At 47.1% G+C, this 12,090-nt stretch overlaps 1 protein-coding gene across 2 annotated transcripts in view; it reads right to left on the bottom strand.

Moving 5' to 3' along the window:
• Positions 1-12,090, bottom strand: part of MPPED1 (metallophosphoesterase domain containing 1) — an 89,315-nt gene that overhangs the window by 33,342 nt on the left and 43,883 nt on the right. For both annotated transcript variants that reach the window (XM_031937835.1, XM_031937836.1), the window contains one exon: positions 44-269. In XM_031937835.1, the coding sequence (XP_031793695.1) occupies positions 44-269 (226 nt within the window). The remainder of the gene's footprint in view (positions 1-43; positions 270-12,090) is intronic.

Below are 12,090 nucleotides of genomic sequence, written 5' to 3'. Positions count from 1 at the left end.
CCACAGGGGATGGCGGTTCAACAACGGCAAAGGTCTGACTCACCACGGGGAGCCGTAGATCCGGAAGCCCCTCACGGTCACCTCCGAGTCCTGGAGGTAGATGCAGTTGGTCAGGAGGGACTGCACGTTCTCATAGTTCTCCGGTTTCAGCTTCGACACCGAAGGGAAATAGTAAAAGTCCTGCTTGATCAAGTCAGCCATGAATTCCTGGTCAAAAGTCAACTCGTGGTTCCCAGCGATCACGATCTTGTACTCATAAGGCAGGCTCCCTGGGGAGAGACCGAGATCAGCCCGAGAGTCAGGGAGGGCCCTGCGGGCCCAGCAACAATGGGGGGCAAAGTCTCCCCGGGGAACTTGGGGCCCCCCGTGGACCCCCTCCATGCCCCCTGAGCGAGCATGCCACGGCCTCTGAGCTCTCTGGCCCCGGCGTCTCCTTGGTGAAAGGAGGGTCTGGGCAGCCCAGCCTCTGCTAGTTTTAATCCTCTGAATCCCTATGACTTTTCCCAAGATATTTCCTTTTACTAGGGCTCGGTTTCCTCATTTGCAAAATGGGGAGATGGCCTTTAAAGAAACTATTGAAAACATAATGTGCACAAAAGTAAAACGTAAGTTTTTTTTTTTTTAATTTTCAGGATAAGTTTTTTTTTTTTTAAATTACCCACAACACTCCTTTTACTTTATTCTCTCAGAGGTTTGAGAGCTGGGTGATTTGAATGAGTCATTTTCTGAGCCTCTACTTTCCATATCTGTAAGATGGGGACAATAATGCACATGCTATCCAGCTCATGGGGTGTTTTGAGGAAAGCACTTTGTAAACCGTACAAATCCTAAAGCATAGCAACAAGGGTTGTTAGTGACCTGGGGCACCGTGGGGTTAAACGCATCTCAGAGGCCATTTGGTCCAGGTCATCCTTGAGCAGGATCCCTTTTGATACATGTCTGATATGTCCTGTAGTCTCTGTTCATAAACTTCTGGTGATGGGGAACTCACTACCTACGGACTCTAGTTTTTGGGCTGTGCTCTGGGTGAAAAGGCTTTGTTCCTACAAAGCCAGCTCCAACTCCAACCTGACCCTCATCCCTGAGTTTGCTCATACTAGAAGGCCCGTAGAACCTGGGGTCTATGTACTTTTCTGCGTCTGTGGGTTCCCCCTTCCCTCCGAGGGCATGCTGGTCTCTGACGGCTGGCCAATGGAGCACGTGATGGCTACCAGGGCACCGTGATGGCTGCCAGGGCACCATGATGGCTGCCAGGGCACATGATGACTACCAGGGCACCGTGATGGCTGCCAGGGCACCATGATGGCTGCCAGGGCACATGATGACTACCAGGGCACTGTGATGGCTGCCAGGGCACCATGATGGCTGCCAGGGCACATGATGACTACCAGGGCACCGTGATGGCTGCCAGGGCACCATGATGGCTGCCAGGGCACATGATGACTACCAGGGTGCCGTGATAGCCGACAGGGCGCCGTGATGGCCGACCACCAGGTAAAAAAGGTAAAAATGGGGTTGAGGAAGAGGAGGGCGTTTTAGGCAGGTGGAGTGTTTGTTAAGCACCTGCTGTATGCCAGACACAGTGATAAGGCCTGAAAATAAGTAGATACTAGATGGGAAGGAGAGACAACAAGCAATTCAGTTTTACAGTGGTGTATGCAGAAGAGGCAGATGTGAGACAACAGCAGAAACACCAAGACAAATGTTGCGGCGATAGCATATGACTGGGCAGCTGGGTGGCGCAGCGGGTAGAGCCCCAGTCAAGAGGATCTGAGTTCCAATCTGGCCTCAGACATCTGTGTGACCCTGGGCAAGTCACTTAATCCTAACTGCCTCAGCCAAAAAGCAAACAAAACAAAACAAAAAAACCAACCACACCCGGATATGACTGATGCCGAGTTGGGCAGCTCAGCCCAGGAACGCTGGTTTGAATAGTCGAGCCAAAGTGACCTTGTGGATCCCGGCCCTGCAAGGGCTGCTCTGACTGCTGCCTGGGGCCCCCAGGTGCCCGTGCCCAAGTTTATGGGTCACTGGCGGTTTTACCAAAGGGAGGGGGGAGGAGCTTGGGATGGAGGAAGGGGCAGGGGCCCATTTGTTCTCTGCTCCCTACATGCTTTCCCCTTCGCTGATCCATCCATCCATGAGCTCAAAGCTGGTGAGCGCTGGTTACAGGCAGCGCTGGCACTAATGTATTTGTGTCATGTTTCTGTCTGTGGGTGTTACTTAAGCAAATTAGCAAATTACTCTGACGATACGGTTACATTTGTTATCATGACACCCGCTGACTCTGATGCGAGGAGAGGGTTGTCGCTTTGGCGCTCCCGGGCCGGGCCTGAAGGAGGAGCGACTCGGGCTCCCTGTTCCCCTTCTGTAGCAACTGAAACTGGAGAATTGTGGGGAGAGGGGATAGGGGGGAGAACACCCAGCCCCTGTGCCATGGGGCTGGGCGCCCGGTCAGGGGCCAGGACCATGAGGGTCTTCCAAGTGGCAAAATGGCAACTGTTTCCAATCTGTGTTCGGGAATCCATCTCAATTTCCAATATTTTCAAATGTTTTGAATTTATCAAACCCCGAAAGGCCAGAGCCAGGAACTACTAGGAGAAGAGTGGAAGCTTAAAGAAAGGTCATGTGGAGTCGGCATTCGGAGGCTCCTGGACTTTTGCTGAGTCCAACCTCGAAGATTCAGGCCATTTTAAAACAGAGGATGCCGTGGTCCTTCAGAAATCCCTCTCCCTCTGGGGCCCCCATTTGTTCCTCTCAGAAACGCAGGGGGTGATGTAGGTAACTGAGTTTCCTAAGTCTATGATCCTCAGCAGTGATTTTGCCCAAATTCAGATGAGAGTATCCGCACTGAGCAGGGACCGCAAATCCTGCCAGGCCCGGGGAGTCCCCTGCATCCCAGAGCAGCCATTCGGTGCCCAAATAGCCCTGCTGATGATGGCGGCAGCTTCCAGAGGATGGCGACCGGGAGGGTGGATCCCATAACATGGGAAGGAACAGCGAGGGACCCAGCAGGGAGAAGAAAATACCCAGAATTCTCAGTGGAAGGAGCAGAATGGGAGGAGGGACTTGACTGTTCTGGTGGAACATGGGACAATGGCGCAAAGATACAGATTTGAATTTGATTTCAAGAAAACTTCCCACAAGGTGGGCACTCTCCCAAAGAGGAATGGGGAGGGGGTGCTGTCCTTTAGCAGAGCTCTTAGAGTACAGATTGGATGGCCACTTGCCAGTCATATTGAAGAGGGAAGCCCTGTCCCCATCGCCTCTGAGTTCCTCCCAATTTCTAAGATTCTAGGAGTATTTATGTAACTTCAGACTAATGCAAGTATGAAAAAGTCCCCCAAAATCACAGTTGCCCAGATTTAGGACTGGAAGGGCCCTCAGGAGCTATCCTGCCCAATTCTCCCATTTTACAGATGAGACCCAGCAAGGCCCCAGGAGGTGAAGCCCCGAGTTCCATGAACGTAGCCAGTGGCGAGGGAATGGAAATCCAGAGCTCTGTGTCCCTAGAGTCAGCACTCCAAACCGCACGTACTCGATGCTTGCATTTCCTGGCTTCATCTTCTAAAAGGTGATGATTCTTTATCGCTCCCAGTTCCCCATCCCATTTAAATGAAAATGTTGCCTTGAAACAGCCTAATCTGTTACATTCAACAAGCTCGGCGCCCGCTCCTCCCATCATCCCCGCCGTTTCCGTCTCTCCATATTGAGTTAGACGGGGTTTTAGTGTTGTCTGAATGCAGTGATGATGGAGTCAATGCCCACTTAATGCCTTTCTCTCTCATTCCACTCTGCAAATACAGCACTGAGGGAGGGAGGGAAGAAGGGAGGGAGGGAAGAAGAGGCAGCCGCAGCCCGACTCAACTGCCACTGATTGCATTTTTAGCACCTCTTTGACGCGTTCCCTGTTTAAATACTCGCCGGATGTCTGGGAAAAGCACATTTTCACATTTGCCGGGACTGCGCCCTACGGGATGCAGAATTACACGGGGAAAGAACGCCCCTCAGGAGAGGGCTAAAAATGGAGGCGTAGCCCACCGCCTCAGCCTAGACCAAGGAGGCAGGGAATTGGATCTTCTCCTGGGGGCAGAAGACAGTTCCTCTAGCCCCCAATTTCTTAAACTATGGGTTCTGACCTCACATAGGGGCTTGTAATCAGATGTTGATTCAATCTTGGGGGCAAAAGACAGTTCCTCTAGTTCTTTCTTAACCTATGGGTTCTGACCTCATATGGTGGCTCATAATTGGACGTAGGGTTGCAAAATTATGATTTATTATGAATAAATGTTTGATTTGTATACCTATTTTATATAGCTATAGACCTAGGGGCACATAAAAATTTCTTGGGCAAAAAAGAGGTCAGGAGAGGAAAAGTTGAAGAAGCCTATTCTAGAGAATGATAAATGTCTCACAGTTGATGGTTGACACTTAAATGGGGAAGAGTCAATCGTTTTAAAGAATCTCTACCTGTTTTGTTCACCGAGGCCCTGGGAGTCCTCCAGAGCAATTCTGGGCTCTCTCTTTGGCTCCCCAGAACAAAGCTATTCGCTCTCCTTCCCTCTTGCCCAGACAGCCCTCAGAGCTGTGAGATTACTGGGGTACCATTCCTTCAGGTTAAGTCTTAAACATTTCATTTCTCCAAAGAGCTGAGATGTTCTCACCATGAGCATTCCCTCTACTGAGAAGCACACCAGATTCTCAGCCCCAGAAGAGCTTTCTGATGAATTGCTATGGCCAAATACTCATCCCTCGATGACTCGTTCTTTGGGGAGGGGTATCTTTGGATTGGTTGACAGGGCCTAGCACCCACCAGAGATTGTCTTTCATTGACCCTGTCTTACCAGGCATAGGGAAGCAAGGCAGTGGCCTTTTAGTGTTCAGTGTACTGAAAGCTGAAGAGAGGGAGCCCTTTAGGCTATAAGCCAACCTAGAATGAAGGGAGGATATATGATGGCAGAATTTAATAGAGAAAAGGGGGAAGGCAAAGAGAAAGGAGCCAATGGGACATGACAGACCTGGATTTTTAAAGAATGGGGGAAAGGAGACAATCACAAATGGAGAAAAGAGCTTGCCCCCTGTCCTGCCCTTATAGGGCCTGCCATGGTTAAGGCTCCTGATTTTTTCATTCCTTCAATTTCTGACACATTGAAGCAGAGTGCTGGACATTCAAGAGCTGTGAGAGGCTGCTGGACTAAAGAGAAGATGAACACTCTCATCTTTTCAGCTGGTTAGCAGTGAATCCATGCCATTCCAGTGGAAACAGCTTAGAACAATGGCAGGTGGGTGGTTCATCGTGCCGACTTCCCAACAAGGTCATCTGGTTGGCCAGTCCCAATATAAAGGGCCTCTGAATCGTGGATTTGGAATCTCCATCCCCTACTGGCATTTGAATCTCAGAACCTTGGATTTTGAATCTTAGAATTAAGCAGAGATTCTTCAAATGGGAGATTCTTGACCTTAGAATGATAGAATCCTGAGAGATCTCAGCTAGTCCACCTCCCATCTCTCCAACTTCCTGCCAAACTCCTCAAAACTAGAACCTGGAATTCAGTGCAACTCCAACTCACAACTCCTGCTTTATATGGTCAACGTTCAAAACCACGGGTCCAGGAATCACAAAAACAGGATGCGGGAGGGTTGTCAACTGTCCAGCGGAATGAGGGCAAAGACATGAGTCAAAGCAGATGGTTCCAGTCCTGCAGTCTGCTCAGAGCCCGATTCAGCAGATGAGGGCCAACTTTGGACTTGACTCGAGGCTCTGCAGGTCTGGCTCCAAGTCACAACTGACAGCCAGAGAGCTGGCTTGCTAATAAACCAATGTTTCCAAAACATGTTTCCACAGGTGCATTCCAGCTAACGCCAGCCTATTTTTTTAAGCCCACAAAACGCTCCTGGCTATCCCGTTTGCCCAAAATTAGCATTTGTTTTGCTCCAACAATTGGAACAAATATTTGAAAATGATTAGAACTCAATGTTCTGGTTTTTGAAACGTTTTGTTGTGTTTTTAAACAAATCAAATGTGTTGGAAATGGAAAAAAAATGTAGTACAATAGGATGTGGGTATGGGTTTATGCTGGGGGCTGGAGTGCGAGGCCATGGGGCATGGTGGAAGCAAAGACAAGATCTGACCATGGAAGTCCTAGCAGTTCTGTGATTTGAGGCCACATTTTCCTCATGGAGAGTCAGAGAGAAAGAACTGAACATCACGGAGCCATAGAACTCATGCAATCCAACCCTACCACTGGACAGGGAATCTCCACAGGCCCAGCTTTGGAAAGTCTTAGTGCCATTGTGAGCTTCAATAGTTGGGAGGGGTCTGAGGAGAAACACCAAGGAAGCCCCCAGATGGAAGAGTATGAGTGTGGGGGGAGGGAGAACAGGGTGTAGGAAGACAAGGAAGGAAGGAAGAAGGGAAGAAGAGAAGAAGAGACTTATACAGTGAGTAAATGTCAAAAGGAGGATTTATATAGTCAGGTCTTGCTGACTGTCCGCCCTACTCTGTATCCACTACAGGGAGTAGGGGAGGTGATAAAGGACTTTGAGCACCAAACAGATGATTTTTTACTTAGTGAACAGTCAATAAAGATTTATTAATTATTAAGTACTGATCCTGCAGGTGATAGGGAGCAACTGAAGTTTATAGAATAGGGGAGTGATGTGGTCAGAAATGGGCTTTAGAAAGATCACTAGGACAGCTAGAGGATGGACTAGAAGGGGGAACTCTTCTGAGCCCCTTGAGGCTAAGTCTAGACTACTATGAATTGAGAATAGCATCTGGCAAATAGTAGCATCTTCATTGATGCACCTGCCCAGAACTCAGGGGGATACCTGGTTATTCATCTATTTATGGTAATATCCGTAACCATCTACCTAGTTATGACCAGGTGATGGAGGAGACCTGGGGCACTGTCCAGATCCTGTCACCTAGTTTGAGTTTCCATTTTTAATTAGTGCCTAGCAAGTGGTGTGGGTCTGGGGGGGGGCGGGGCAGGAGAGTCAACTGCTGCCCCTGGAGAGCTTCAGAAAAGAAAAGGGGGCGTCCTGGAGGCAGCTGGCAGAAGCAGCCTGGAGGGGTGGAGGGAGGAACCAGGCATGGGAGGGCAAATGGACCCTCAACAGCCCCCAACACTCATTTCTGAAGAGGCAGAATGTGGCTGGCACAAATGAAGCCAACCTTAGGATGTCACGGAGGTTGCCCGCCATGCTTTGTCATGTGCTCCCAATAGAGACCCAGTGAATGGACCAACTGTTCATTGAGGGAACCATGACTTGAGAGGCTGAGATGCTCCCAAGACCAGCTCAGTGCTTTGCCAAGCAAGATATCTCTTCCTGGCATCACGTCTGTCAGAGCAAACCCAAATTAGCTCCAACGGGCCCTTTCACAAGTCCTGGTGTCTTTATTTACATTTCTAAGCTGAAAAAGGTGTGAAGTTATTCTCCTCTTTAAAATAAATCAAAGAAATAGGTTTATACAATTAAAATGACTTTTTCTTTGGGGAAAGAATGAAAGAAACCCCAGATTCTTGCACTCAATATCTTTGGGGAAAGAATTAAAGAAACCCCAATATCTTGCACCCAATAGAAGGTAGAAGGAAGTAAGGTATGTTGGAAGAATTCTAGTCAAAGATCTTGTCTGGCCTCCTGATTCTCAATCTTGATTAGCCACAGGGCCCAAGACAAATCATATGACTCTGCTGGCCCTCAGTTTTCTCATCTGTAAAATGACAGGACTGAAAAAGGTAATGTCCAAGGTCCCCTCCAGCTTTGCAACTGGGAGATTCTATGTTCTTCCAAATATCCAAAAACTGCTCCATGCGAGCATCAGAACTAACTGCCTCTTGGGAACTACAGATCATCAGTCTTATTATTGAAGATTATCCTTTGTTAGCTTAACTAAGACTCAGTCACTACTATGAATTCACCCGTCACCCGTGGGACCCTCCTTCGGCCAACGAGGAAATGGAGGCAAAAGGAGATGACAAAAAGCCTGTACAACACCAACCATCCAATGAATTAGTGGCAAAGACAAAGCTGGGACCGGAGCCCAGGTCTCTGGGCCTCTTTCCACTACCCCAGAGCCAGGACTCAGAGCCAGAAAGGTTTGTCTAAGTTTGAGTTCTTGCCGTGAGGTAGAAGATTTTGGAAATTTAAAAATATTTGTGAATATTTAAACATTTGGGCAAAATCAGCTACTTATCCCATTATTCATGGACCTTAGAAAGGGCAGTAAAAACAAATGACTAACCCTGACAATATAATATATGTCCAAATAGATGTGGAGTTGCAGATGGGAGATACCTGTATTTATCAGAATGTTTATAGTATAATAACAATAACAATAATATAACATTTATATGGCGTTTCCTGTGTGCCAAACGCTTCACTATTGATGCTCACAACAATTCTGGGAAGGAGGTGCTATTGTGATCTCTATTTTACAGTTGAGGAAACTTAGTCAGACAGAGGGATTTGCTATCAGCTAGCAGCTACCTGATGGAGAATTTGAACTCAGGCTTTCTCTGACTCCTGGCCCATAGTTCTATCTACTCTATTGCCTAGTTGTCTTAGGTATATTAGTACCCAAAAATAAGGTCTTGAAGGGCAGAGACAATTTCACTTCTGCTTTTGTATCTCCAGGACCCAGCACAGAGCCTGGAATGCATATAGTAGGTACTTAATAAATGTTTGTTGGTTAATTGCCTGATGGATGATCAAAAAGACTTACCCTCCACTGGAGGGGTACGGCACGTGCACAGATAAGTAAGTACACAAAATATACAAAGACATTACACAGATAAGTAAGTACACAAAATATACAAAGATATTATACAGATGAGTAAGTACACAAAATATACAAAGACATTTCAAGATGGAGAGAGAGGTAACTAGAAGGGTTAGAATAGGATTGGAAAAGGGGGGACCCTGCCTCCCATCCTTGCTATATACAGCAGAATGGAAGCTTTCTGAGGGCAGGGACAGTTTCATTTTTGTCCTTCTATCCTCCGCACTTAGCAGTTCATCTGATGCAGTTGTTTGTCCTTCCTTCTTGGACTAAGGACATCAGGAAGTGAATTGGATTTAAATGAGGCAGGGCTGTGCAACTAGGTGATTAATAAATGCCCAATGGAATGGGGAGGAGGAGGCCATTTTCCCCATCTGTCCTTTTACTCCTCAAGGCCAAAGGCTGGGTTTCACCCATCTTTGTGCCATTCTCAGGGTCTGGCACATAAAATGGGCTTGCTGAATGTCTGGTGACTCTGGGAGGAAAGAGCCTGGAATTTCCGCCAGTGGGATGGAATTTTTTAATCTTAAATCCCCAGGCATCCCAGTGTGTGTCATTCCCCTCCCTCTTCTACCCCCCCTCCTCTGGCCATTCTCTTGTAAGTAGATAATTAGCACTTAAACACCCTATTCCCCAGGGTTTGTCCATTAACTTTAAAACACTGTAATTACCAGTGGTCAAAATGGCAGGACTGGGACTTCTAATTCTAGTTTCTGTTCCTTCCCTGGAAGTCGAATTTCTGTCCTTTTGCAAAAATAAAACTTGGCTCTAGGAAGAATGTTTTCTCTTTAAATGCAGAAAATTAATTAATTTTTAAAACCAGCATCCAACTTCAGTTGCACAATCTATTGCTGGCTCTCCTAAGAATCTACTTGGTTTTTACCAATCAGTAACTGGGTCTTACTACCCTAGATCTGAAACATCAGAATACAGGAAACAACATTTTTCAGAGATCTGGAGGGAAGGCTCCGCCTGTCACTTCCCAGGTAACGGGGAGACTCCGGAGTAGAATAGGGTCATGTGAGAAAGTGCGCTTTGTCAGAAATGATCCAGTTTGTTGGGGGTGATGAGGAGCACTCTATTTTGGGAAGAAGGTCACTTATCTGGGACTAATCCACAAATGTGATGGGAAACTTGTGGCCCAGAGGTTTTGGATAAGGCCCTAAGCGAGAGGGTAGAAATGAGCTAGAGGCCACCAGGACAACTGGAGGAAATGGATGATGAATTACCCATGCATATCTTAGATTTGGCAGAAAGTAGTCTGATGGGAAACTCATCAACCATTTCAAATTCTACGAGAGGATGCAGATAAGAGACTGGCCACTCTCCATCCATTACACCATGCTGTCTTTCAAGATAAAAAGATGAATTTTAAAGGGAGTATGTGTAAAATTTTACTCCTGGGTTTAAAAAAAAATAACTTGTGAAAGGGCAAAACAGAAAGCAAAGTAGTGAGAGAAGTAATTTCTATAAAAACAACCCAGAAGGTCTTAGTGGTTAGAATGTTCTGCATGAATCACTGGGATAATGTGACGGTCAAGAAAAGCTGGGTCACATTAATAGAAGAATATTCAGTCCCAAGGAAGGGGGTAGTTCTCAGTCTTGTTCAGAAAACAAGTTGAGGATGCTGCTGCTCAGGAACAACGTTGACAAGTGGGAGACTGTCCAGAGGAGGGTAACCAAGAGAATGAGGGGACTGGAGTTCACAGTATACAAAAACAAAGAATAACCAGTCTAAAGGAAAGAAGTCCTGGGGAAACGTGAGCATGCATCCTTCAAGGATCTAAAGAATTATCCCATGGAAGAGGGATGAGAACAGTTGTTCTGGACCCAGGAGGGAAGCCCCAGGATGAATGGGAGCAGGTTTTGGTTCTGTAGGATGCATAACTTTCCAACAAGGAGAGCTCTCCTAAAATGGAATGGGTGGTCTGGGATGGGAGGAGGTTTTGTGGAAAGAAGGGGTGAGAGGAGTATTTAAACGAAGTCTATATAATTATTTGGAGGAATAAGGCTGGAGAACTTGGCTGAGGGGTGAGACAGAGAACTGAGAAGATGCCTTCTTCGTCAATGATGAAAAATCTGTGATTCTAGGAAAGGCTGTGAGGGTGAAAAGGGAGCTTAGCACAGGAAATGTCAGAACTGGGAGGGTCCTTAGAACAGGAGATATCAGGGCTGGGAGAGAGCTTAGAACAGGGGATGTCAGGGCTGGGAGGGAGCTTAGAACAGGGGATGTCAGGGCTGGGAGGGAGCTTAGAATAGGACTAAGTTTAAATTTACAGACGATGCTAAGTTCAAAGAAGGGCGAATGACCTGGCCACAACCACATTGATATCCTCTTGGTGGTGAAGCTAGCAGACTCCAGATCTGACTCAGATCTTTACAATCTCATCAATCATTTCCTGAGTTTTCACTGAAGATTGCCTTTGAGTCTCAGGTCTGAACCCCAAAATAGTGAATGAGGAACTCCAAAGGTCCTAGGTTTGAGTCATTGCATTTTTCTTTCCCTCCCCCCTTTAATGACTTGATTAAGGATTTTCTTCTTTTACTATATTTAACTGAAGTCCCTGGTCCTTTTTTCCATTGTCATTTGATGTTAATGCACCAGGACAAAGTTAATTATCACTTCTAACTCTCCACTTCTCAGCACCATCTCCACCCTTGCCCCCGCCCTTTTGCTAAGGCTATTGACAATTCATGAATCAGTAAAATTCATATTCTGCTGTACTGGGTGTTCCTCAGTCTCCAGGATAGTGGACTCTTGGGGACAGTGGGGCCTCCTCCAGCCCAGCCCCTTGGTCAGTGGGGAAGAGGGATGCTGATTTTTCAACTCCTGGCAGTTCTCCTGTCATCCATCTAAACCTGTCTCCTTGTCCCCTTCCCCGTCACCCCACAATCCCTCCTAATCCTGCACTCTAAGTTCAAACCAGGCTAAGCAACCCTTCAAATAGGCTGGTACAATGTCTGTGAAGTTGATCCCTGTCCTTCCAGGCTAAACAGTTGGTTCCTTCAATCAATCTGCACTCCCTGTAGGACGGGTGTCCAGTCCCTTCACCATGCTGGTCACGCTTCTCTGAATGTTCTCTTGTCTTGCCAATGACTTTCCTAAAATCCCTTCACTGATCCAGTCGCTTCCCTGACCTCATGCTTTAGTCTCATGGTAAGTCTCTCTCCCTCAAGTCTCTCCCCATTCCAATTCATCCCCCATCAGTTGGCAAAGTCATTTTCTTGAAGTGTAACCGGTCATGTGAGCTCCTCTGCTCAGAAGCCTCCAGGGGCCCCCTGACTCTTCCAGGACCCAGCATGAA

The sequence above is a fragment of the Sarcophilus harrisii genome, chromosome 5 (genome assembly GCF_902635505.1).
Source record: "Sarcophilus harrisii chromosome 5, mSarHar1.11, whole genome shotgun sequence".
Taxonomy (NCBI): Eukaryota; Metazoa; Chordata; class Mammalia; order Dasyuromorphia; family Dasyuridae; genus Sarcophilus; species Sarcophilus harrisii.
This window is presented reverse-complemented; position numbering and strand designations above follow the sequence as displayed.